General features: G+C 49.7%; 1 protein-coding gene across 26 annotated transcripts in view; it reads left to right on the forward strand.

Annotated features, from left to right (window-relative positions):
- The first annotated feature begins 3,992 nt into the window (after positions 1-3,992).
- The window catches only part of CELF4 (CUGBP Elav-like family member 4), a 321,682-nt gene continuing 299,303 nt past the window's right edge, over positions 3,993-26,371 (forward strand). For 23 of the 26 annotated variants that reach the window (XR_001886010.1, XR_001886011.1, XM_017873958.1 and 20 more), the window contains exon 1: positions 4,036-4,615. Coding sequence is in view for 24 of the 26 variants with exons in the window: in XM_017873958.1 (XP_017729447.1) it covers positions 4,330-4,615 (286 nt within the window). In the remaining 2 variants the exon portion in view is untranslated. Of the gene's footprint in view, positions 4,616-26,371 lie in introns of all 26 variants that reach the window. The other 3 variants (XM_017873965.1, XM_017873979.1, XM_017873967.1) reach the window with 1 other exon arrangement.

Genomic DNA, 26,371 nt, shown 5'->3' on the forward strand with positions numbered 1-26,371 from the left:
TTAGCCACTGGTATCTATAAACTACATCTTAAGCACCTACTGTGTGCCCACCACTACCAGAAGGGGTTGCAGAGGAGGAGGAGAGACCAGATTACTGGGTCCTTGCACTCCATGAGTTCACAATCGAGGTGGAAAGAGAAGATTCACAGGCAGGAGAGCCAAAGCAGGCCTGAGGTTGTGTGGCCATGGCCAGGGCTGCTGGTTCAGTGGGTGTCAGAGAGAAGAGAGTGACCAGTGACAAGTGGCTCAGCTGGAGGGAAGCTGAGCCCAAAGGGGGCTCCCTCCCCCATTTGAGGAACAAGAGAAGCAAAGGGAAGTGAAGGAGCGGGAGGTATTGGCAAGGCCTGAGTAAGTCGCCCACCTGAACCTAATCCCCCACAAGACTTTCTAACACTCCCAAAGATGAATCAGCAGCAAACTGTAAACACCAAGCCCAGAGAGAAAACGAGAAGCAATTGTTTGCAGCCCTACTTCCATTTGCCAGCCTTCTCCCTCTCTCTCAGTGGATGAAATAATTGTGGCTATGAAGTGGCACTTGGAGGGAAAGTTTTAAATCTGCTTAAATGTCACAGTGAGTAATACTTTGCCCCATCTTTCTCTAATTACATTTCTCTTTGATGATCTAAGGTTAAAAAAAATTTTAACTCAAGTCTTCCTAGAATATCAAGGGTAAGGATACCAAAGAGCCAACCTAATCATGTTCCATACTATTTTCTCAGGCGTCCTGCTCTTTTATTGCATTAGTCTGAGAAACCTGTCTGTGTTATTTTATCCCCAACACTCTGCTATGGAGGAGAGGTAGGAGCCTAAAAGATCCAGCTCTGCACCTTTAAGAGATTGATGCCTCAACAGAAGCTGCTTCTGCTGCTGTTTACACTGGGTAGCTCAGTTAAACAGGACTTAGTGTCCTGGGGCAGGAGCTGGGAGGGAGGACATTTCACCATATACCTGGCCAGAAAGGTGAGAGGTGAGGGCTGTGCCACCTGCTAAGGGGAGATAACCCAAATCCAAAATAAGCCATCATCGGGTGGGAGAGAGGGGAGGGTGGGGATCTCTAAGGAAGAAGGAACGCTCCACAGCTTTGAGTCCACCGGTGAAGAGACACCGGGAGGGGCCGTGGTGCACAGGGCAGAGGAGCAGTCCTGGAGGGAAGTGACACTGCACAGAATGAAGGAGTCTTCATAGCATCTGAAACAGCCAGTGCCCCCTTTCATTAACAAGCCCACTCCCCCGGCTCACTCCTGCCCAATGATTGCTTTTATTTATGTATTGACTAGTATTAATAACATGAATAATTAACCCCCTGTGAATAATTTACTTGGACCTAGGGGTGCCTTGGGTGGTGGCAGGAAGAGGACGGTGAACCTTAGTGACTCTCCCCTGAACAGTTCCCTTCTTTTCCAGCTGCCCCTAGCTGGCCCCTTTCCCTTTCCGATGTCCGGGCTTTGCTTTCAGGGGTTGAAGGGCAAGGAGAGAAAACAGACCTCGAGCAGGAATTTACTCTCCTAAACTCCCCTGTGATGGCAGAAAATACAGGCCACTCAGGTGTAGGATCCTGGGCGCCATGCACCAGCACCACAGGATGATGTTGGAGGAGATATCTTGGACAGTTAATAGCCTCTGCTGATGTGTCCTAGGGGACAGGAAGGAGGAGGTCTCAACCTGGTAGGGACACACACACTTATGCAGTGTGGATACACGCAGGGTCCGTGCACAGACCCATGCTGCATCCACACAAGCAGGCACACACGGCCAAACCACATACACACAAACTCTCCAAGTGCTTAGCAGGGACATGGCCCCCTTATGAGGGCACTTCAAAGGCACACCAAATAAACAACCACCACATGGCAGAGGCTCTATATGTGAGTTTCTGTTCGAGTCCATCTACTGGGTCGATTCTTAGACCAGCATATAACACCGGATAACGTTTAAGCCCGGGAAACCAAGTGACAAATTAACTATACTTACACCCGATTCCAGCAAGCAAAGGCAGGAGAAGCTAAAATGAAAGGATGAAGTTCCACAGTTCTAAAAATCATACTTGCTCTTTGGTTTGGCCCCGGGATCCTCAGAGAGAGGTGTCCTGGGCGGACTCGGGGCCTGGGGCTGCGAACCTCGGGCCTCCGGGCCTCCTCCGGCGCTGGAGAGCTCGTATTGTGCTTGTACCAAATGGGGTTGGCCTGAGTTTTCAGGCAGCTGGGGTTTCATTTCTTTAATTAAAATTGCAGACAAATCCTCTAGTAACGTAATGTAATCCGAGGGCAAAAAAAGAGAAACCCCAAAACCCCGAAGTGGCCAGTCGAGGGCCGGCGGGGGTTAGGCCAGCCGCTCCGCCCCGCCGCCCCAGCTCCCAGCCCCGCAGCCCGCGGGGGAGCGGGCGCGTTAATTTGCCAGGCTTCTGAAGCGAAGAGGCTGCCCTGAAAAAGCAAACGTGAGAGAGGACGGGGTGCAGGTAAATATCACTAACGTGAAAATCTGCTACCCCAGCCAAGTTCACCACCAGTATTTACCCCCAGAAGCGGGGCTGCTCGGACCCTGCTCCTGGCTCCGCGCCTGCCACTCCCTCTCCCGCGCAGCCGAGGTGCCAACCCCAGGGGGCCTGGAGGGGAGTCCGGCGGGGTCCGGACAGGGCGGCTGGACCCCCGGTCCCCACGGCAGGAGCGACTCCGCCTTGCTCCTCGGGAGCTGTAGGTGCCTAAAACGAAACCCGCGGGGGCAGCGCACGCCGCGCGAGTCCCGGTGCGGCGGCAACCCAGATAGCGATTCGGGGGCTTTATTCTTTTGATGGTGATTAAAAAATATATATTCTATTTGAGCCCGTAAAGCAGACGAGGGCAAAACAAGCCGTCCCCCGCGCCGGCTCACCGGCCACCGCGCCCAGCGCCTTCCTCCCCCTCCGGCGGGCGAGCGGGCAGGGGAGCCCGACTCCTACCTTCCTCCCGCCAGCCGCAGGCGGACCGGCCGCTCTCTCCGGGACGGGGGAGGCCGCCCGGGACGGGGGACCCCCACCTTTCGCCTTCGGAGGCGGGCTGGGGTGGGGGTCGGACCCTGAGTCTCTACTCCCCGTCCCTCGGCCCCCTGGCGCGGCCCGACCGCTCCCAGCCCCATCCTGGCAGGTGGCTCGGGTGGCGGTAGGTGCCGGGCGGGAGGAAGATGTGGGGCTGCTCTGTCAGGTTGGGGGTGCGAGGAGGAAAAAAAACAGAGAAAGAGACACACAGAGAGACAGGGAGAGAGCGCGCGCGAGAGAGCTCTTGTCTATAGATTTATCCACATAATATATATTTATGTAGCTTTTTTTCTCTCGACACTGATGAATGCGCGCTCGGATTCCCGGCCGGACTCCCTTCAAGCCGGCTCGCTTTTCTAGTCAAAATAAATAAATAAATGAAGCCAGATGGAAGAAAAAAGCGCCCATTCCACCTCCGCCGCCGCCCCGCCCGCCATCCCTGCCTTTGCTTCGCCCGCCTGGCGCCCTAATAGAGCATAGCTTGGTGGATAAAGCCCCCCTACATACCCACAAGAAAATAAAAATCACTGTTTTTTAAATACAAAAAGTTACACCTGCTGCTATTACAAAAGAACCCCGAAAGGCAAAGAGAGGAGGCCGGCTGCCCGGCTCCTCACAGACACCCGCTCCCCGCGGCCGCCGGGCCCGGAATCTCAGCGCCTCCCGAAGAGCCATGCGCCTGGCGCTATTTATAGCCGGGGGCCGTCTCGGACTGTACCACCGCCACGGCGCGGGGCCGCCGACGGGGAGGCGCGGTGGCCCGCCGGTGGGCCCCGGCCGCCGCCCCAAAGCCGCCTGCCCCGCGCGCCCGCCCCGCCGCGGCGCGGAGCCCCCACGAGCGCGCCCATTCCCGGCCCCACCGCGCCTCCTCGCGCGCGGCACACTCGCCCGCCCCACCCCCTGGTCTGGCTGGGAACTTGAACCTGGTCCCCCCAGCCTGTTTTAAACGGAAAGAAGCAGAGTTCCTGTCTTTCAATGTAAAAAAAAAAAAAAGAAAAAGAAAAAAAGAAAAAAAAAATCAGATCAGACCGAGAGAGAGAGGAGAGAGAGAGGGAGAGAGAGGGAGAGAGAGAGGAGAGAGAGGGAGGGAGGGAGAGAGAGAGGGGGGAGAGCGGAGAGAGAGCGCGAGCGCGAGCGAGCGAGAGAAGAGGAGAAAGAGAGAGAGCAGAGAGCGAGCGGAGAGCGAGGTGTAGAGAAACCGAGGGGGAGAGAACCCGAGTGTGTGTATGCGTGTGCGTGTGTGAGCGCGAGCGAGCGAGCGAGCGAGAGGAGCGAGAGAGTGCGAGCGAGAAAGAATAAAAGGAAAGAAGATTTTCTCTATGTATATAAAGATGGCCACGTTAGCAAACGGACAGGCTGACAACGCAAGCCTCAGTACCAACGGGCTCGGCAGCAGCCCGGGCAGTGCCGGGCACATGAACGGATTAAGCCACAGCCCGGGGAACCCGTCGACCATTCCCATGAAGGACCACGATGCCATCAAGCTGTTCATTGGGCAGATCCCCCGCAACCTGGATGAGAAGGACCTCAAGCCCCTCTTCGAGGAGTTTGGCAAAATCTACGAGCTTACGGTTCTGAAGGACAGGTTCACAGGCATGCACAAAGGTGAGTGCACCTTTCCCTCCCAACTTTGCCGGGGAGCAGGAGCGGGCGGGCCGGCCGACCGGCCGGCCGGCGACTGACGAGCGGCTGACTGAGCGAGGGGAAGCCTCGGGCGGGCGCCGTGGAGGGAGGCGCTCGGGCAGCGGAGACCAGAGCTGGGGTGCGTGGGGAGCTGCTCGCTGGGGCAAGGCTGGGTTTTGGGCGAGGTGCTGATAGGAACGATGCCATGGAGAGAGCAGCGGGCGCCGATGAAGAGAAAGAGAGAGGGGATCGAGGAGACGGGGCTTGGGTTTTTGGGTACAGCGACTTAAAAGACTGGGATGGGGAAGGCTGCACCGGTCGAGCCCAGGACGCTGAGCGGACGGACTCTCGGGCGCCTGGCCGGCCGGGGACCGAGGGTGCTGTCCATCGCAGTGGTGCTGAAATACTAAAGGAGATGGTCTCCTCATCCTTTGCTCCGGGCCAGAGTAGCAGGAGCGCAGCCGTCTAAAAGGGAGAGAGGTGACAAATTCAAAGAGATATTTTTATTTAAATGTAACAGTAAACTCTCCCTGTCGAGCTGTGTGCCTCAATAATCTGATTGTGGTGTGAATGGTGGTGTGTGTTGGGGGTTGGGGGGGTGGATGTTTGAAGGAACCAGTGATAAAACCTAAGGCAAGAATTAGCAAGGAACCAGCCATCCCCTGGGTGGAGTGGAGGTCTGGCAAGCCTGGATAGTCCTCTTCCCAGGAAAGCGGAGCTTTGGGGGAAAAAAATATGTGTGTGCGAGATTTGCATTTTGAAAGGTGTACCCTAATTTATCCCAAACTCACCATGCAGAGAGCTTTATAGTACATTATTTTTCCCTTGAAGCGATCATTGACAATGAGTGCTTGGGGGAAGGGGAGACAGAATAATCAAAGAATTAAAACCCAGCAACTTTTTAGGAAAGTGGTCATGGGAATTGTCTGCAGCCTGCCGTTTTTTCCTTGTTTTATTATCTTTAAAGCAGAGCCCCAAACGTGTTCAGTTGTAGAATGTGTGTGGGTGGCTGGTGGGTGACGAAATTAGCCCAGTGCTCCGCTTCCTAACAGTAATATATAGGATGTGCAGCGGGGATGAATCGGTGCTGGAGCTATGTGGGCAAGTTAAATGCTTTCTGAGAGAGATTGATCGCCAGGCAGGGAAGGAGCACGGGGCTAAGGAAGTTGTAGGGGATGTGTATGGATGTTCCGTTTTTAATAAACAGTAGTGTGGAGAGCCGCCGAAGATGCTGTTACAGCTGGTGGTTTTAAAGATGAAAACACACACGCACACCCACCCCCACATAGAGAGCAGCCTCATCCTTGGCCACAAATGGGCTATGGACACAGCTGATCCTCCAGCACATTAGGTGCAGAGCGCGGAGCTGTCTGGCTCTCTAAGCAGCAGCGATTTTCACTATCACAACCACCCTCTTTCTTCAGCCCTCCCTTCGTTCGAATACTAAACAGAGCTCCAAACTCTTCATAGTTGGAGTCCCAGAGAGCAGTTTTTATTGGCTTTAGCATCTTCCAGCTTGCCTGCTGAGGAGTAAATCTTAAAGTTAATGGCATGTTGAGTAACACAAAAACACAGCAGAATGGAAATATACTGGGTTTGTTGGGGTGGGGTGAGGGTGGGGGCTGTAATGGAGAGAGAAACCAACCTTTATCCAATATGGAGAAAATGTCTGTCTGTTCAAAAGAGAGATTGGAAAGGTGGAATGAGGAGGCAGTCTTCAAAACAATATTCGAAGAAAAAAAAGAAAACACTTTCTTTTCCCTCCCTCCCGCTCAAGTCAACCATATCTTTGTAGTTTTTTCCCCTTCCAATCAAGCTTCCTGGAAGCTAATCAAGGTTTGTATCAAACCTTTGTTATTCTGAATGTCCTCGTTTTAAAAAATAGTAATAACAAAAATTTAGAAAGCATAGGTAGGGAGACCTTTTGCCCATCTTAATGATCAGTTTTTGTGGTGATTTAAGATTTTAAAGTTAAAATATCAGAACCCACTAGAGGCAAAAGACAGTTGTGAGGAGCTGGGCTTCATATGGCATCTGGATTAAAGCACTTTACTTGCTTCTTCATTTCAAATGAAGATAAACTTTAACAATATTCCTTGGTTTCTTTTCTACAATCCCTGATATCATCACTTCGTTTCTGATGTAATTGGACTGTCTCATGTAATAGCAAAGAAGTAGAATTTTAATCATTTGCATTAGGGAGGTAGAGAAGGTTATCATTATAATATATGTAATACATATATTACATATATTATAGATAGATAGATAGATAGATAGATAGATAGATAGATAGATATCTGGCCAGAATTCCTAGGACGAACAAAACTTCATTTTCTAAATAATTTCTCCCCTAAACTGTCTCAGTCAGTGGCAGGCAGGCCCAGTGGCTCCGGCATACTGGGTTCCTCATTGTCGCAGCTCACCCTTCAGAGCCTGAGCATATAATTTTCCCAGTGAAACTTCCTACTTCTCCATCCTTCTGATTTTTATAATTGAGGTTGGGCCACAATGTCCCTAACAGGGCTTGCAAGCTCTCAGAGAACTGAATAAATGAGACCGTTTCTGAGGTCTGGTTTATTCAGTCCTAGAAGAGTTTAAACTCCTTCTTCATTGATGCAGCCTGATTTATTAGCTAATCCTGATAAAATAAGCCTCCGGCCACCTTAAAAAATTACTCGCTTGCCATTGGTGATTAATTACTGTTAAGTTGAAAAGCATGATGAGGCTTGAGGAAGGAGGGTTGCATTTGGTTTCTAGATTTCCCCATCTCTAAATTGACAACATAAGGTTAGGGATAGAATCATGCCTTTGTTAAGCCTGGTTTCAGGGCATATTTGTGGCTCTTGCGCTCCCCTTCTTTAATTTCTAACTTCTAATGAATCGTATGGGACAAAATTGAGAGACACAGGACACTGGCCTCCAGTTTGGATGTCATGTTTATGTTATTGGCAAAAAAAAGAAAAAGAAAAAGGGAGATACAAGGAAAAGAAAAGAAGTAAAACTAAATTAAGCACTTGAGATTTCAGGTGGGTCTCCATTTGTTGGCCACCTGCCATTTCAGATATCTAAAGAAGGAAGGAGTTCTAAGGGTTAATGGAATACCTGCCATGCGTAGAGTGCACCTTAAAAGGCAATTACTCCAGTCAAATTGGGAGTCTGTGGAGGAGGGAGTGGGTGGGTGTTGTGGAGCAAACCCAGCCACATCAGAGAAAGGCTGTTGGGCTGGGGAGGCAGCAAAGAGCAGCTGTGGACTGGGGTGATTACTATAAAGGTAAATTTACCCCCTGGAGGCCAGAAAGCAATTGGAGAGAGGGGTATCTGGGTGCTACGCAGAGAGAGAAAGGAAGAAAAAAGCCCAGAATTAAAATTCAAAAAAACAACACCCAAGGAAGAAAACTGAGTTTAATGCAAACTCTCCGGAACAACTCAGAGTCTTCTTTTCTCCCCGATTAGAGCACTTTGGGAAAGATTGTTTTTCCAGTCTCCAAAGAGAAAGACATTGTACTACTGATTAAAGAGAAAAGAGATGAATTCCTCGGGTAGCAGCAGAAGTGAGCTGAGGGCCAATTTTACCCCTTCTTGTAAAATTTTTCTCCTCTGGAGAAGGGAACAGGTCACCCAGTAGTCCAATTCTTCCTTTCTCTCATTTTTAATTTATTTCTATTTTCTTCTTTTCATTTCCTGTAGAACAAAAAGAGGCAGTGACTGAAGACACATATATGCACACATACCCATACTTGTTAACACTCACTTACACAGTGGATCACACATGGAGAAATCAGAAATCCATTCATAACTTTGGTCCTATCTAGCTGGATAGGAGGCAGCAAAGACTGAGTTACTGGGAGATATAAAGACTAGTGCTCTCTGGATAGCCATATTATAATGCATTATCTTTGAAGTCATTTAAGTCCAATTTAAGTGGTATTTAGTATAATATTTATGAATTAATGTAATCTAAACATAGGACTGTCCCCAAAGGTTTAAACAGCCTTTACTACTGATGTGTGCTTGTTCCCAGAGCCTGCGATGCATTTTAATCTAAACAGCCAAGTCCACATCATAGTCCTTCTTGTTATCCAGTCAGAACAGATCTGTGCCTGGGTAACCACTCTGCTTTGAGATTTTCTCCGTTGCATGGAGGAAAATATACTCTACTGGCAGCCTGGGGGCCTCTCAGCCCAGGAGCCACAACTGCAGGGATTTCAGCCCCTCATACTTCCACACTATATCCAGAAGGAGGGTGGGGACAGAGTAATAGAATCTTCTGTGGATTTAGCTCCAGAGAGTGTATCATTTTAAAATACACTCACCACTACATGCACAATCTTCTATTTCAACTACACCTGAATAGGAAATGCCTAAAGCCCCTTGATTTGGGGTTTAGCTGTGAGAAAGAGGAAGGACGGGGGTATGAATATGTTTTGGTGATTTGTGACCATCTTCATAAAATTATGTCTTGTATTTGTGTTTAAGATATAATAATTCTGAGAACACTGAATTTCCACCGCTTGACTTTACCCAAGATGGCTCGTTGTTCTGTGGGGTTTTGGGGATTTTTTTTTCTGCTGTAGATAGGTGATTTAAAACTGTGAAGCTCTATGTGATTTCCATTTTCAAATGAGTCTAAGAGACAATGCAGCTGAAGTATTAGCATGGGCATGAGCTCAATTAAGATGAACTTCTTAAAATTACTTTGAAAATAAAATTCAGTTCTGTCCAGGGGAAAAGGCTGACAGAATGGCTGGGTACACACCTATAGCTTTTAAAAGAAAGATTTGCCTTGTCAGAGATACGGAAAACTGAATAGCCATAATCAGAAAACAAGAAAAGCATTTTTTAAAAAACAAGTTTCACCAAAGAAAATGATCAATAGCAATCATTACAAACCTAAAGCATATCAAAGCAACAATCACCATTAAAACAAACTCCAAAATCCAGATGTTGGTAAGTGTCCTACTTAAGAGCAAAGAAAAAATATTAGAAAATGATTAGCTTATTTAAGAGACTGATGGTTATTTGCTGCTTATGCATAATTTCATTTGTCTTTTAAACAGACTTCCTTGGAATCAACAAACACAGAGATAAATTAATATGCACATATGCACGTATATGTTTCCATGTGCAAGCATGACTAAGCACATCCCACACATATGGAAACCAGGGCTGGCCTAGATTTCAGTGCAATTCAACAGGGAGATGTTAGCAACCTCCCTCCCATCCCCAAGCACACACAGTTTTAATGGGAATTCTAGATTGGGTTGAAATAAGCCCCTTGGTATACTTTCACTCCCTTCATCACCTGCTCCAATTGGCTTGATGTTTGTGGCCTCTCAAACACAACAAAATAAAATCTTTTATTGAATGAAATCATAGCCATAAAACAACGCAAAGGAAAACAATGACAAAACTGCATGCCATTGCTATGCCCCATACACACTCATGTAGTAAAGTTCTTAGAGTTCTATCAGGGAGCTCATGTCCCAGGGTATTCCCACTGCCCAGTGATCTTGCCACACTCCAGCAACTTGATCATGGCCATTATCATCACTAATATTAGCATCTTCCTCCTCATTATTACAGCATCTATATCAGGAAGGAAGAGGGGCTTCTGAGTGAGGCCTTGGAAGATATCCAAGATACTACCTTTTTGCTTAAGAAAAGAGCTGGTCTAGAGCTGGTCTCAACTTTGCCTCTGTCCAGGGCTCACACCTTCCATGTCATCAGGAGAGGGTCAGTTTCCAAACTGACCCAGGAGGGATCTCACCTAAAGAGAATCTGGGATAAGTAGGCTCTAGAGGACAGAAGTGCAACAGAGAATAAGGCCCAAGGTTGCAGGTAGAGAAAAAAAAGTGAAAGTTGTAGGGTCAAAATGCCAGCTAGAAGCTGGGAGTGCCCGTTTACAGTGGCTGAAACTGCAGCAGCTCTTGAACTTGGAAGGGAAATCCCATGTGACATGCAGAGAGAAGAGCTAAAGGGTGTAAAAACCTATGTGTCTGTGGGTAGGAGGGAAGATGCTGCAGCCTGTGTGGGTGTTGGAGTGAGCATGTGTGTGTGGATACACACACACAGAGAAGAGATGACAGATGCAAGTGGCGTGGAGATGATGTTAGGGACAGTTTAATCTTGCAAAGCTATATGCAGGATCAGGGAGAAGGGTGATGGAGAAAAGGGGAAAATCTGGAAAGAATGACGCTGTCCTCATCATTACATACATGATCCACCTCAGAACTCCTGGCTTGGATTTGTCAATGATCCAAGTCCCAGTGTGAAGGTGTATTTTTTGTTTTATCTGTCTGATATTCCCATCCAGAAGTCCTGGTTTGGAGGAGGGTTCCATCCTCATTCCCCACCCATCACCCTTTCAAGGCTAGCCTGCTTCTGCTCACCCACTGACTCATTTTAGCAATGACCTTCCATCTGGAATCTGAGTGGCCAGCCGCAGCTAATTCCCTTCACCCACTGCATTTCCCACCTTATTCACTGCCCCTTGGTATTCCAGGCTACTTTCCTTTTATAGTGTACACACACACACACACACACACACACACACACACACACACACAACCTGACCAGCTCAGTCAAGTCAGGCCCTCCAAGCAGAATACTGCATTTTACCTAAATCCAAGCAGGGCGTGGCAGGGAGCCGGTTGCCCTCCTTTTGGGCTCTCTATAACAAGAGCAGAAAATCCGCTCCTTTTACCTCTTCCTTTCCTGCAGGCCTGTAGATACATAGCCTCTCCAAGAATTGCAGAAGGCATCCAGTCCTACCCAAACAGCCTAGGGGAGTAGAACAGATCACCGCCCCCCCCACCCCGCACAATTTCACTGAAGCCCTTTCATCATCTTTCCTCTCCTTTTCTGTCTTCTCTGCCATTTAAGATATCCACCCAAACTCCAAAGTAGGGCCTGAAGGAGATAAATGTTCCATTTGGCACCATAAGAGAAGTTAAAGGTACCAGAACAGACACACACACACACACACACACACAAAACAGTTACACGGGTAGAAAAAGCAGCAGAGGAATTTCCAGTGTTGATGTACTTGCCCTAAGAGCTTCCTCCATCTCCACCCATCAAGTTCCCCACAGCCCTAGGTGGGTATAAAGCCCAAGCCACAGCCCTACCCACAGGAACAAAGAAGGAAGTCAGGTAGGAAGCCCAAGGTGATTGCCTTGATTTTCAAGTCCTCAAAAGTAGAAGGGGAATTAGTGGGGCATGGTGGCGCAAGTCTGTAGTCCCAGCTACTCAGGAGGCTGAGATGGGAGGATTGCTTGAGACTGGGTGGAGGCTGCAGTGAGTGGAGATCGCACCACTGCACTCCAGCCTGAGCAACAGAGTGAGACCCGGTCTCAAAGAAAAAAAAAAAGTAAAAGGGGATGTTTTCAGGACCATCCATTTGTAGGGTTTCTCCCCTTCTACTTGTCCACATTTGGTTTCTCTTATCCTTCCTTGTATCTCTCCTCTAGCATGAGCTGATTGAGAATTTCAAACAGAGTGATTCCCCACAGCTCAGCTCAGGAACAAATCCTATGTGGCCATCTGCAAGATGGAAATAAATGGGTGCCCTCATGGAGACAGACATAGTCCTGCTTCTGTGGGGACAGAACAGCCAAAAATATTGATCAAACTCAGGAAAAAAAATTGATAATGAACTGGCCTCCAACAAGAGCTTAATTGACAGAGACTTCCGAAGGCCAGCTCCGGACAACGCATAAACTGACCGCAATGTTACTTTATTGCAATACACTCTGTTTCGATTAATTATCACCTTTGTTAAGAGTGGCTACAGATCAAAGGTTTCTAGATACTTAACACATCTTTCGAACAAAGCCCCGATGTATTAGGCTATTCCACAGCTGGCCAGCAACTCAAGCTAGTTTCCCATTTTCTTCCCTGTTAGCTGTAGGCTTCCTCCTCTTTGTTAAAGACAAACAATCCTTTCTGCACAGCCACTGTGTCCAAGGACCAGGAGTGTGAGAACTGTTGTCCTCCGAGGGCAGGGTGCTGCAGTTCAGCAGCTGTTCCTAAAATTACACAACTTGGTTCACCCTTGAATCGATCTGACTGAAATGGGGAGTATCAGCAGAAGAAAAAGGAGTTTCTAGAAACACAAAAGGGGTGTGTGTGTGCATGCGCATATGCACGTGCACAAGCGACTATGTGCACATCCACATAAATATTATGGGATCAATACATTTCACATCCGCTGCCCACACCTCTTAACTTCTCCCTCCCATCTCTTGAGCACCTGTGCTACTGTCATATTTCACACTGAGAAATGCTCGCAGCTGAAGCGGGCCTAGATGATGCTGTATTGAACCAAGTCATTGTTTGGATTCAGTTGTGAAGCCTTGGTGCCCACTGAAGGATGGTCCTTGCCCGGAGTAGTCAGTGCCTAAAGAAGCCACTTCTTAAGATGTGACAGGAACCTCATTCTCTAGAGTCCCCAAGACCTACAAACTGACAGGTGACTTACTTGAAAGCAACCCTTGGAGTCGTTCTAGGCAGATTTGAATGCCATACGTGGCTGTTTGTTCATTATTCTAATTTAATGATGCAGTCACACCTAATTAATCCATGTCTGGTTTATTCATACACTATGTCTGAGGATCCAAAAGATCTCTCCAGCTAGCCAGTTTCCCTTTACAGGGACAAGCAAGGGGGCATCCCTGACAAGTGAGGCTGTCTGAGTTCAAACAGGATGGGATCACTGTAGACCAAACTGATAGAGGCACTGACCCTGACACCACCTTCCATGCAGGTAGGCATGACAGCAGTCATAGAGATGCACAGCAATGAGGTCTGTGTGACCATGCACAAATACACACGAGCACAAAAAGCATGCCTTCTACTATAAACCTACACAAACCCATTCCCCTCTAAAAGTTAAAAGGCCACATCTCGCCATGTAATCAATCAGGCCTGCTGGCATGCCAGGCTTTCATATGATTGGAAGTTTTGGTGCAGAAGGTTGAGAGCCTGAGGTCAGTAAACTTCCCCTCTCTGGTCTTTAGAAAGTAGAGCTGAATTAACTGTTGCCACTGTACAGATAGAGACTGAGGCTGAGAGTAGCGTATGCCCAAAGTCAAGCCTGCGGCATGGTCTTCAGCGCACCTCCCAGTGGCTGGTTCTGGCCAGACTGCTCCCAGTGAGTGCTGTCTCTTGCCTGGCAGGTAAATTGAGAGAATGAGGCATCAACCTAATAATATCCTTATAAAGCCAAGCCTCCTTGCACAAGTCCTCGGAGACAAGAGGCATCTAAAGATCAAACGCTACATCACAGTGTATTTGTAGGAACTCTCTGATTCTGCTACCTCCCTATAATGCTGTAATTGACTATTTGATCAGCTCTAAAAGGGATGGTGTTCAAAACAGACTCTCACACACACACTCATACACATACTTACACACACACATACACGTGAACACTCTCGCATACACACACATATACATTCACCACACAAGCATATGCATACACTTTCTTTTGCATACCACATGCCACAGTACCCACACCAGTTCATGCAACAAAGGTCAATTTTCACAGGAGATGCTTGAAGGTGAGTGAAAAGCATACACCTAAGATTGTATGTGCCCTTCCGGTAATGGGCTTATCAATACCTCTTAAAGCAATGTGACAGCCAGCCCAGAGTGATTCAGTTGTGTGGACAAAGGTCAGAATATAGATATCCATTATTAATAATATCAATATCTTGATTGACCAATATAACCAGAAACTGTATCATGTCGCCATTGATGGGTGAGGCTGGGAGGACTCCACAACAATAGCCGGAAATTATGCCCATGTAAAATTAATCATATTGGCTGGTTCTAAGAATATATAGCGAGGCGAAGATCTTGGGAGAGGTTGTCATGGTGGGAGAGGGGGTCCTTTTTCCCAGAGGCTTTATGGTTTTGAACTCCTGCAAGGAGACCGGGAAACAGAGGCGTCCCTGAGTGACCGATGAGAACACTCTCCCTCATCCAGCCTTTGCTTTTCAAGAGGGTGGGGTGGAGGAGAGGTGTACTCTGAACAGGAAAAGAAGGAAATAGGATCCCTTAACCATTATGCGTCCAGCATATCCATATCTTTCTGTCAAATCAATACTTGGCTTGGCTTGGTCTCACCGGATGAGGCACGGAAAGCATACTTGCCCCACCGTGTAAAGAGGTCTCTCTCCAAAGGGGTGGCATAAGCCTGAAGCCGTGTCCCTTTACCAGGGTGGGATATACTGGCTCCAGGAGATGCCAGTGTACACTCTGCAGCCTGGGTATCCCGGGAGGAAAAGAAAGGCCTCCAATCAGATCAATCACTGTGATTAAATTCTTGGGATCAGCAGAGCCAGGGACTCAGGGTGCTGCCCTGTCAGCATTGCTGGTAGGGTGGGAATATCTTGGACTTCAGAAAGCCATTTCTCACTGAGGCTTACTTTCAGCCCCAGTGAGTGAGAAGGAAAGCCTTTACGTCCTTCCAAGGGAAGGCTTGAAATTCTCTTGGGGCAGTCCTGGACCCCTCACTCTCTTGCTTAGAAGAGCCCTGTCTCAGGACATCCCTGGCCCTTCTTGGCAGCCATAGATAACACCTGGAAGGGTGTCCTGGGGAAGAAGTGAAAAGGAGCAAACCCGCGTGTCTGGGCACTCCTCAGAATAGAAAGAGGGCAGTCAGGAAGTGTCTCTGGTGACAGCCAAAGGCCCAACAGGCTTTCTGTTCATTCCGTTTCTCTGTTTTCAGAGTTGTCAAGGCAACGGAAAGGGAGCCTGCCTTAGAGTCCAGGCCCCATGGTGGGCGTGATGATGAATAAGAAAGGGGCTGCTAAGATAGGTGGTGGGGGATGCCTTTGATCCTAAAGGAGGGCAAGCAAATGGGGCCTGTCACTGGATGGGAGATGGGGCTGCTTGAGGTAGGGTGCTCCCCTTCTCATAAGAAACAGCTCAGGCCCTAGTTAATCGGCTACATCCCACCCTCTTTGATTTGCTCTCCCACTCACCCAGGGTCACCAAGAGGCAAGAAGGTCCCCTGGCCTCTGTGCAGTCAGGGTCCCACCCAGGTGCTCCCAGCCCACGGGACCAAGAGCCCTGCGGGTCACTGCCGCTCCCTCCCCAGTACACACAACCCAGCCTTCCTTGCAGAGCCCAGCCCCCAAGGCTGCCCCAGACAGTTCCCAGGCCCCCAAACTGGCTCCCATCCCTGCCCAGGCTGGGCACAGCCTCAGAGGGTATACGGGGAGTGTAGGTTCTGGCACCAGCATTCAGTCCTCCGCCCAAAGTGTCCTCTCCCCTCCTCGGCCACAAAGCCTGGCTCTAGGTAGCTCTAGGGAGAACAGCAGAGAGCCCAGAAGCTAGACCACCTCTTTACACCTTTTTCATACCTGGGGAGGAAGCCCCTAAATTGTGTGTTGGGGGAGGGTTCCTCTTTCCTCCAGCTGTCACCTGCCCTCTGACGGTGAGACGAAGAACTTCTTCCACATACACTGCGGGCCCCAGTCTGAATTGCCCAGCTCCCGCAGCAGCCCAGGCCCTGCCTCACCCCAGGAGCTCCAACCCAAACCTCTCCCACACCCTACCCCTAACGCCGGCCAGTGTTGGCTGCTCCTTCTGCACAGCAGCTCCCTGCACGGGTTGGGGACTCTCCAGGTCATTTCCCTCACTTGACAAGCCAGGCCTGAGCCTGGGACACCAGCAAAACAGGGAAAACAGGGAACACCAGCAAAACAGGGAACAGCCAGAGAGGAAGATCAGAAAACCCAAAAAATATTGTCATTTCTGTATCCATGTGAGTTTCGTTTCATTTCAAAATTAATAATTACAGTATATGATTTAGTATGATTTTTATTCTTAATTCCATATGTTGGGGGCTTGTTAGCAAAGCACCAGAATCTTTTGCATACTTGGGGTCTGACATGGGTCCAGGTCCAAACTGCTGTGTCCCTGAACTTCTGCAAAGGAATCTCCAAATGCCCTCCACAAGCATGTGGCACACTCACATGCTAGGTGTGATGAAATGAATGAGCCCGGGTGGAGAACCCACAGATTAGTGATCAATTGGTGCACTCACCACCCAGGTCCAGTGGAGGCCCCAGTAGAGCAACTTAAGCCTAGTTTATCATCAGAGTGACAAAGACACAGAGTAAGACTGGCTTATTTTCAGGTTCATTTTCTTATCCAATTAAAAAAAAAGTCTTTTTGTTGAAAAATAAGACCTTCATCTGTACTGTCATCTTGACTATTTCAATAAGCAAATGATTAGATTTATTTTAGAGTAAATTCTGTTGCCATTCTGTTGGGCAAATTTGGAAATCCCCCGGAACGAAGAACAAATGGCGAAGCCTGGGACGTGGCAGCTGAGTTGGGTCCCCAGGGGAAAGAGAGGAACAGCAAGTTAAAGGGTGATGTCTCGGTGCAGGAAAAGCACGTTGTTGAGCTGTGGTGAATGACTACTGGGTAGATCAGATCACAACAGCAGCTTAGGCCTTAGAGCAAGAGATCACACTCCTAAAGGGCTGACCAGCCACACACCAGCTGCAGAGGACACCCTTCCTCGAGGAGACCCCAGCTGAGATGGGTGGGAAGCCAGGCAGGAAGGGCCATACATGCAGGCTGAACCACCCCACTGGAGCCAGCAAAAGCCAGGCTCTTGTACCCTTTGGGTTCGAGTTCAAGACCCCCATCTGCCCCTTATGCCATCACCAGGGCTTTGGTTTGTTTCTCCCTTAGTCTCTCAAGTTTCTCAGCAAAACATTAACTTGGAATGTTCTGACCTTGTCTTGGCTGAGCCAGTGATTAAGAGGGCTAGTCCGCAGCAGAGGCCACACAGCCAGGAGGAGAGCATTCCTGCAGACCAGCCAAGGCTGGAGGAGGGGCCTGCTGGGGTGAGAGTTGGGGAGTCACTGAACCAACTGCCATTGACTTCTGGGATGCCCCCATGCCTCTCCACACTCACCCTCATCATGCAGAGGCAGATTTCTGCAGAGCAGGGAGCGGGTAGGAAATTGTAGGCTGTGGGGGAGACATACCATGGCCCTCTGCAGGAACGCCCCTGGGTCTGACAGGGGAGACAAAGGCCTCCCTCATGGAGGTGCAGATTTATGTCTAATTCAGGTGCCCTGAGTGTCAGGCTCTGTTCCGACAAGGTGGGGGACCCGCTTTCACTGCCACAAAATAACTTGAGATGTGATAGAAGACAGCAACCCCGCAAACATAAAACTGTCCCATGTAAATGCCCTGTTGAGGGAATGTGGGAACCCCCGAAAGATGAGTAATCAGGTAGGGGCACTGGCTCTGAGCCAGATTCCCACATAGAGAAGGACGGCATAAGCCCAGCCTGGCAGATGGGAACGGGACAGAGCAGGAGGGCTGGAGAGCTGACAAGTCGGGGAGTTGTGTTTTGTTTCTTTCCATTGTGTTTGGTTTTTGTCCCTCTGCAATGAAATCTCATTCTCAGAATGGTGGACAAAGGAATTTCTCATTTTGAATAAATCTGGACCTGCCGCCAGCCTGGCTGAGGGAGAATCAGTCAGGGGTGGGTGGGTGTGTTGCTGTTACTCCGAAGAAGTCAGTGACACATGCCGAACCTGCCAGGGCTGTCCTCACCTGCTTTGGGGCTGCAGTGTCCTTCAGCTGTCCCAGTTGCAGCCCACTTGGGCTGAGAAATTACTCATGGAATATTTAAACCCGTGGCCATGTTTGCTGTCACCAAGGCAGGCATCCAGATTGTCCCCACTCACTCAGCTGAACGTCCCGAACAATAAACTATAGGGTTCCAGGGGCTGGAATCTTCCCGTACCCTCACCCTTCCTCTGCTCCTGCCCCAGCACAGGAGTGGCTGGATGGCAGCCAGGCAATGGGGATGAAGCTGGGGACAGAGTTTCCTGGGGTGATGCTGGTCTTGCAGCTGGAAAAATATTGGCAGGTCCCAGGAAGAACTGCCCCCATTGTGGACAGCACACCAGGGCAACGTCCTGAGCAGACGTTTTCTACTGCAGCAGAACAGTGGAATGGGCATATTTCTCCCATTTCTGGAAGAGAAACTCAGCCCAGGAGGTCAGTCATGGATGAGGTGGACTTTGGGGCTGGCTCTTTAGGGGAGGGAGAGTCCCCTCTTGTAGGCCTTCCACAGACCACAATCCCTGGCATCTTCCTGACCCCAGGGATTCCTCAGGGGAGAACAGAACTGGGCTCAGTCATAGAGCTGGAGTGACTGAAAAACTCAGTTCCCCGTGGGGATATGGATGTCACTAGTGTTGGTCTTCCAGTACCCTCCTAGTTCCCAGTCATCCAGTCTCTACACTCCCCACCCCAAACCCCAAACCCCAACCCCAACCCCCAGGCCACCAAACCATGACTGAGGACTCTCAAGCAATGGTACCCAACCAAAAGTGACCTCCTTTTCCTAACATTTCAATGTCTTGCCCCTTGCTGGTCTGACAAATCAAACTGGGCAGATGTGTCCCTGGCAGCTAATGGACATTAATGTGTTACCATCTCTGTTGCCACGTGCCTTTTAACAGGGACCTTTTAGAGCCCAGTCCTTAACCCAAAGAAACATCTCTAATCAGGGGGAATGTTCTGGCACAGGCCAGGCCAGAGAGAGCCAGCGTGAGGCAGGGACGTCTCTGTCTACTGGGAGGCAGCAGAGGTCTGCCTGGCCTCGAGTTCCGTTGCCCAAGCAGAACTCCACCTCCCCTGCTGCAGCAGAGAGGGACCCAGGCAGTCAGCGGACGGGCTGATCTCTTTGCTGGCCTCCCAGTGGGGCCTGTGGATCACAGAGGCTGCCATGCCAAAGGTTTAATCAAATATTAAACATGGTCCGTAAACTTAAACCAACGTCATATCTGGAACACCACGTCCCTCCTTAAGAGTGCCTAGCTCTGGGGAAATTTCAGCTTAGCTTGGCCTGGGTGCGGGGCAGGGGCTTCTTGGTTCATGCTCCCTTGGGGGCAGGAAAAAGAGGAGGCAGGCAGGGACCATGGCAGGGGTGAGACGTGTGGCTTTCCTCCTCCATTCCATTATTCATTTCCCCTGATTTTTATCTAATCTCTCCCTGATTGTCCTGGTGAAACTTAATAGACAAAGTGAATTTTTATTACATCATCAATATAATCTCCAGCTAATCAGCAGACACAGGGGCCACTGCAAGCCCTATAGCTCCTCATCTGGCTTCATAAATAGTAGGAACAATCACTGCCAAGCCCAACTCTTCCAGCTCCTCCCGAGAGGCCCCTCTCCCTGCTGAGCCCCCTCCCCAGACCTATTCTTGGGGTTTCTTTCTTCCCACGGATCCCCCCCACCCATTGGGCCACATTGCCAGTTGATGGAGACATCTTCCCCATTAGTATTTTTAGTTTTCTTCCTCCCAGCTTCAGCTGTTAAAATCACAAATCTGGGGCTTGTGTTTCGAATGCCAAAATAGCCTAATGTCGACTGATTTTGATTCTACTTTTCTCTGAGCTGGGACTATGATATGTCATAAGATATTATGTAATTGTGTGGATCACAGGACATACTATCAACCACATTATATACCAGATTAAGTGATATGTTATACTGCACATATGTAACCCTTATATAAGAGTGTTTTGGTCATTTAAAGTTGGACCATGCATCTTGTGCACTGTATCATAGATGTTAAATTATGTATTTTATTTATATTATAGTATGCCTTCTATTTATATAGCATTTTAATCTGAAAAATACTTTCTTATATAGTACCTCTTTTTATCCCTATTGCAACCAGGTACAATTGATACCTTTTTTATAAAGAAAAATGAAAAAGGGATCATGAAGGAAAATTACAACCTGGTCAGATCTTGCCAGGATATGGCAGAGTGGCTCGGCTCAGGATGGGTGCCAGCAAGGCAGGGAAGGGGTCACCGGTGAATCAGGGATCGGGGCAAATGTGTACCTGCTGACCAGGCAGGCAGATTCGTGAGGCCTGGCCTGCAGGGCAGCCCCTGGCCAAAGGGCGACCTTCATTCAAGGAGTAGTTTTTTCCCTGTCTTAAACCTGCCCAAAGTTAAATGTGCAAATGAGTGAGACTAGGCCCATGCAGTAACAGGAAGCTGCCTTCTCCTCTGCTCTCCAGGGTCCTGATCATACTGTTCTAGGATGGTTTAGATTTCAGAAAACCAGCAAATGCCACTTACAGTCAAATCCTTTATATAAAGTGAGTGATGAGGCTAATAAATCTGGCTTTGGGCACCCACAACAGCATAGACTGTTTGAGAGAAGGGTACTCTGCTTCCTTCAGACAATCAGGACCAGCTCTTGCAGTGACTGGCCCCGCTTCACCAGTCACCCCTTGATTCCTGAGGGGAGGGCTGTTTCCACACATCTGTTCAGCAGGTGGTCCGCATGTGTCTGGGGCTCATGCACAGGCCCCTCCAGCTTGGCCCTGATCATTGAGGCCTGGATGTTGCACGGCTTCTGGGGGTGGGCAGTGTTTAGTGCCTTGGACACTGCCTGCTGCAGAGGTAGCTGGCACACCAAGGATGTACTCCACATAGGAGCCACATGCCTGGGCCCTTGCCCCACCCTGGCTCTGGCTCTCCCATGGACCAGTGTCCTCACCTCCTTGCTCAGAGCCTGGGCCTTCTGCTCTCACATCACTGCAGCAACACCTACTCAACCCATTGCTTAGGGTCATTGTGAGGATCATATGAGAAGGGAAAACACGGTATAAAAGTTAAAATGTCCAGGGTCACTGTCATGCATCAAGGGTCAGCACCCCTATCAGCACCCCCATCAGCTCTGAGGGTCTGGCTCACTCTCAGAAACAGCACATAAGGAGTGGCACAAAGGCCAGAGGATGGGTGGGAAGGGATATTGGCAGTGCACCTACTACAGGACAGTGACACATACACGGACTCTCATTTGTTTTATCTCATCACATCCTCGTGACAAAGCTTCGACAGAGATGTCACTGTGCCCCTTTGGATGCCAAGAAAATGGAAACTCGGAGAGCAGTAACTTGACCGAGGTTAGATACTCCCAGATTGGTCATATGCTCAAGCTGGCCACACTTCCTTGACTGCACACTCCCTTTATGGAAGTAAATAAAAAGATCATCTCTTACATCTCCCTCATTTTGCAGATGGGAAAACTGAAGCCCTGGGACATTACTGGCTAATGTTTTCTTAAATTATCACACATTGTCTTGTATGGAGGATCTGAAAACATACAGAGAGAGAGAGAGATGTGTACACATTTATGGAAACACAGAGATAACTCACACAGACACACCCTCATACAGATACACACATACACAGATATTCAAAAATCAGTACACACAGATACACATAGGAACGCGCTCAGAAATAGGCATTCATACAGATACTCATATCTGCAAGCACACACACACACTCAAAAATGCAGATACATTCACAAGCACATTCATAGACACACACATATAGAAACATTCTGGCACCCATGAAGAAGTACACATAGAGATACACACAAGGACCCAGATACATACCCTCACACAGACATACACACTCACATGCCACTCCTTAAAGACAAGGCTTAATTAACCACAAGACCAGAGACACAATTTATCCACCTAACTTGTTAACAAGAAGTAAAAGCAGCTGTTTTGGAGAGTGAGATGACAGAGGCCCAGCTTAGAAGGGAGGTGGGAACACAGGGGCCCCATAAAGGCTGTGGCCAAATCCTCATTAGAAGTCAACAAATAAACAGAAGGCATTTGCTGAGAGCACTCCCCCTGCAATCTCCCTTCTGCGTCAACCCACAGGATCTTGGCCAAATTTCTGTTCATCTAACCAAGACCAAAGGCAGGACCTGGAGAAATTTTGAGCAGGCTTTCCAAGAGCCACCCAGCCCCAGGCACTGGCTATAGATAGCTCTCATGTAGGTAAGGGGAGGCCTGTGAGCAGAAGAGGCAGCCTCCAGCAGGTGGCAACTGGGAAGGAAGGAGAGGAGCAGGGTAGATCTACAGCCGCAGCCTCTCCTGGAGACCAGCATTCAGGCTACCTTCGGCTGTGGCTGAGTGAGAAAGGTTTTTGTACACCCAGCCCTCAGCCATTCACCCAAACCTGCTCCAGCCTGGGAGGCTCCTGTTGGCTTATGGGAACACATTTGAAAGAGAAGGTGGCCCTGCTCAGCTGTATTAAGAGAATACACACACACATACTCCACACACATACTCTGTCTCACACACAGACACACACACACACTGAGCAAAGGGTTAATGGTGGTAAGGAGTTCGCCAGGGAACAGGAAACCTATGGTTTTCTTTTCTTTAAAATAAAATCCTGAGGATCCAGGAATGAGTTCTCTGTTTCCTCCATCTGCTGGATAAGCTGACCATTTGGAAGTTGAGTCTGTCCCGGGACGATGGGATAGCCTGCTTTCGCAGTACTGACTTGAGCTACATGTGCTGGACAGGAGACATGAGGGGTTGTCACTGGAGGTACTGCATGTTTTGCCCCGTCCTGCATAGACAAACTGTGCCAGCCAGCTGCAAGGGGTGAGGCTTGGTGGACACCTCTGGGGACTATGACACAGTGCAGGCTGTGGTGTGTCTGCTAGAGGTGTGCCATGTAGATTCATGTTGTAGCCATGGGTTTTGCATTACACTGCATCCTGTGGTTCTGCTGGAGCGTGCACGTGTGTGTTAGTGCTGTGTGGGTCAGTGTGTGTCACGTGTGGGAGAGCTGTTTTCTACACTGGTCTGGAAAGAGAGGGGAGGATGCCCAGAGGGTTGTCTTCATTCCTCCAAGGCTGCAAAGCTCCCTCATCCTGGGACTTGCTATCTGGCAGAGCCCCACCCTTTCCCTCCCAGCTCAGGGTCCAGGGGTATCTCACACCTGGACCACGTCTGTCCACAGCCTGAATGAAGTGCTCTGAGTCTGACCAGGATCCTGGAATCGGGAGCCTCTTACTGCAGCTGCAGTGAGAACTGTATGTGTATGTGTGTGCATACATGTGCATGGGTGCGAGTATGTAGTGTGCACCTGCCCACACACCACTTCCAAGTGAGTACACTCCAATCCCGGCCTGTGAGACCTGGGTGAGGAGATGAGGAGATGTGCGGACGTGTATGCTCATACGTGCTGAGTGTATGCAAGTGTGTGTGGGCTGTGACGGGCTCGGGTGGGCCAATTTTTAGTGACAGATTGTGTGTACGTCTATGACTACAGTTTCTACCAAGTGCATGTAAAAAACAGAAGAGATGAGTCCAACTCCCTGGGTGGGCATGCCTGCAGTTCTCTGCAAATGTGTGTGAGCGTGGGTGTCTTTTTGAGGAGCCTCTGGCCAGTTGTAGGGGAGGAGTGTGGGAAAAGTATGTGGGGAGAAAGGGCTCTGCACACGTGTGGTTGTGGGCAACCTAGTTGGGTGGGACGCTAAGTCAGACAGTGTCCTCCAGAGACCTCGCCACTTTCTTGGATGCACGGCTGGGCCATCTGTGGCATCTTCTCACATTCTGCCCACAGATTCCCTGGGAGACCGGAAGAAGAGGGGGTCAGCTCCCCAGAAGGTAGCCCTGAGGTCTCTTCTTGGAGACAACTGCAAGTGCAGGGCCATGTATCTCTCTCTCTCTCCCTCTCACACACATATATGAGAGGGGAGAGAGAGACGGGGCAGCTACAGGAAAAGAGAGGCCCCTGCCCCACCGCCTCCAACCAGGCTGGAGCAGATGGTGCTCAGACCCTACCAGCGAGGCCAGAGGCAGCACTTGGAAGCAATGTGTCCTGAGGGAAGGACCAGAGTGGGGCCCAGGTAGATGCTCTCTGGCCAAATGCATCTCTGCTCTCCTGGGCCTGTCCTTCTGTCCAGAAACGCAGGGCTCCTGAGCCTAGCCTACGTGTCCAGCTACAGATGTTTTTTCTCTTTGCCTCATCTCTGGGCCCCCTGGAGGCTGAATTCAGCTACTTGGGGTGCAGGCACAAAGGCAGGCCATCCCCAAGCCTGGCCCCAGCCCACCTCTGGCTCCAGCTTGAGTCATTTTGCTACTAGGCAGCAGGAGGAAGGCCAGTCTAGCCTGCCCAGGAATCCCGGGATCTCAGGCACAGATCTGGCAGTTACCCATTCACTCATCTGGAGGCCCCACCACTCTTGCCCCTGAGGACACTACCCCCTCCTCACACCCAGGGTTTGGCTGTGTGCCTTGCCCAATGCATCTGCAGCAAGCTGCTGTTGGGCACTGGTGCCCTTAGTATGCCCAGTCTTCCTGCAGCTAAGGCCGGACCCTGACCCTTCCCAGCATCTCCCAGAACACATGTGTCAGAATCTCCTGGGATTCCGGTGGGAAACGAGCCTCCTGAGCTCAACCCCACACTTTTGAATTCCCTGAGGATGAGGCCAAGGAATCTGCAAGTTGGAAAGCAGCTTTAGGGGTCTCCATGCATGTCATGCTGTCCGTCCCTGGAGCCCCAGGGTCAGCTCCCTGTCCAGGTTGTTGACAATGCTGCGGCTTCCTCAGGCCTCAACCAGATACCCTCCTGGGTATCCCCTAACTTCCTGTGGCTTGCCTCATGGCCCCTGGGGCTCAGCTTTCTTCCCTGGGGAAATGACAGCCTACATTTTTGGAACCATCTGCTTATGTCATAAAACCGATTCCTTAGGCTGTTGTTATAACTGTCATAACAGACATGTCTTCCCCACTTGCAGGAAGTGATCCCAATCTCACACTCTTAAATTCTCATCCTCATGTAGTTACACATGCACAGATACACTTACACACATACATACGTGCAAGCACACACACGTACCCACATACAGGCCACCCAGCTCCTCTGGTGACACATTACATGCAAGTTCTTTGTGTTCAATGGTGAAGCTATTCTGTGCCCAGCTGTGAAGTCGTTCCCCTGCTCAGCATCTCACACAGATTCCCAGCTCCTCCCAGAGCCCATTCAATGAGGAGTGGAGGCTCTGAAAGCAGCACAAGGGCCGTGCAATGGGCAGCGCTGAGGTCCAGCACCGCAGCTTTGCTGACAAGCTGTGTGAGTTGGACAAATCCCTTTACCTACTGGTCGGCCTCAGTCTCCCTGTCTAGCAAACGGGAATTTACACCCTGCCTAGATGAGCTGCTTGTGAACATGGAACGCAGTGATTTCGGTGGAGCATCTGGCAGTGCCTGGAACGTGGTGAGCCTGAGATAATTGTAGCTGTTGAACAAATGGAAAAAAAAAAAGAAGTAAAAGAGTTCATGACCTAGGACATCCCTGGCCTTGCCGCTCTTGCTCTTACCTCAGTCCTCCCTTCCTGGGAGGTAAGTCGCATCTCTGCACCTCTGCTCAGGCTCTTCCCCAGCTGGGGTACCCTTTTCATTCCTGCTTCCCCCAAGCCAAGGCCTGTTTCTCTGCACAGACTGCACCGAGCCTCCTCCAGGAAGCCTCTAACTGCTGCAGCCGCATCCATCTCTCAGAGTCCCCCAAGCTTCAGCCTCCCCACCCAGCAGCACAGACCATGTGGTAGCCTCTCTCATTCATCTGGAGGGAATGGAGGGGCCATCAATGGGTCCCCAGAAAAGACCAGTTGCTTTTTCAATACTAGTAAATGTTTTCATTGTCAATAGTATTTGTCACAGAAAAAATAAACAAGATGACAACGTAGCAAGAAGAGGACACCCATGTTCCCACTCCCCAAAGGGAGTGAGCCTTTCATTCTAGTCCAGGAACTCCTTTGAGTAAGTCACTGGGCACCTGTGGAGCTCCATTTCTTCCTCTGGGGATGGAAATGAAATGAGTCACCTTGAAGAACACTTCCTGTTTCACAGCC

This window comes from Rhinopithecus bieti, unplaced genomic scaffold, assembly GCF_001698545.2.
Source record: "Rhinopithecus bieti isolate Rb0 unplaced genomic scaffold, ASM169854v2 scaffold_5260, whole genome shotgun sequence".
In the NCBI taxonomy this organism is placed as follows: Eukaryota; Metazoa; Chordata; class Mammalia; order Primates; family Cercopithecidae; genus Rhinopithecus; species Rhinopithecus bieti.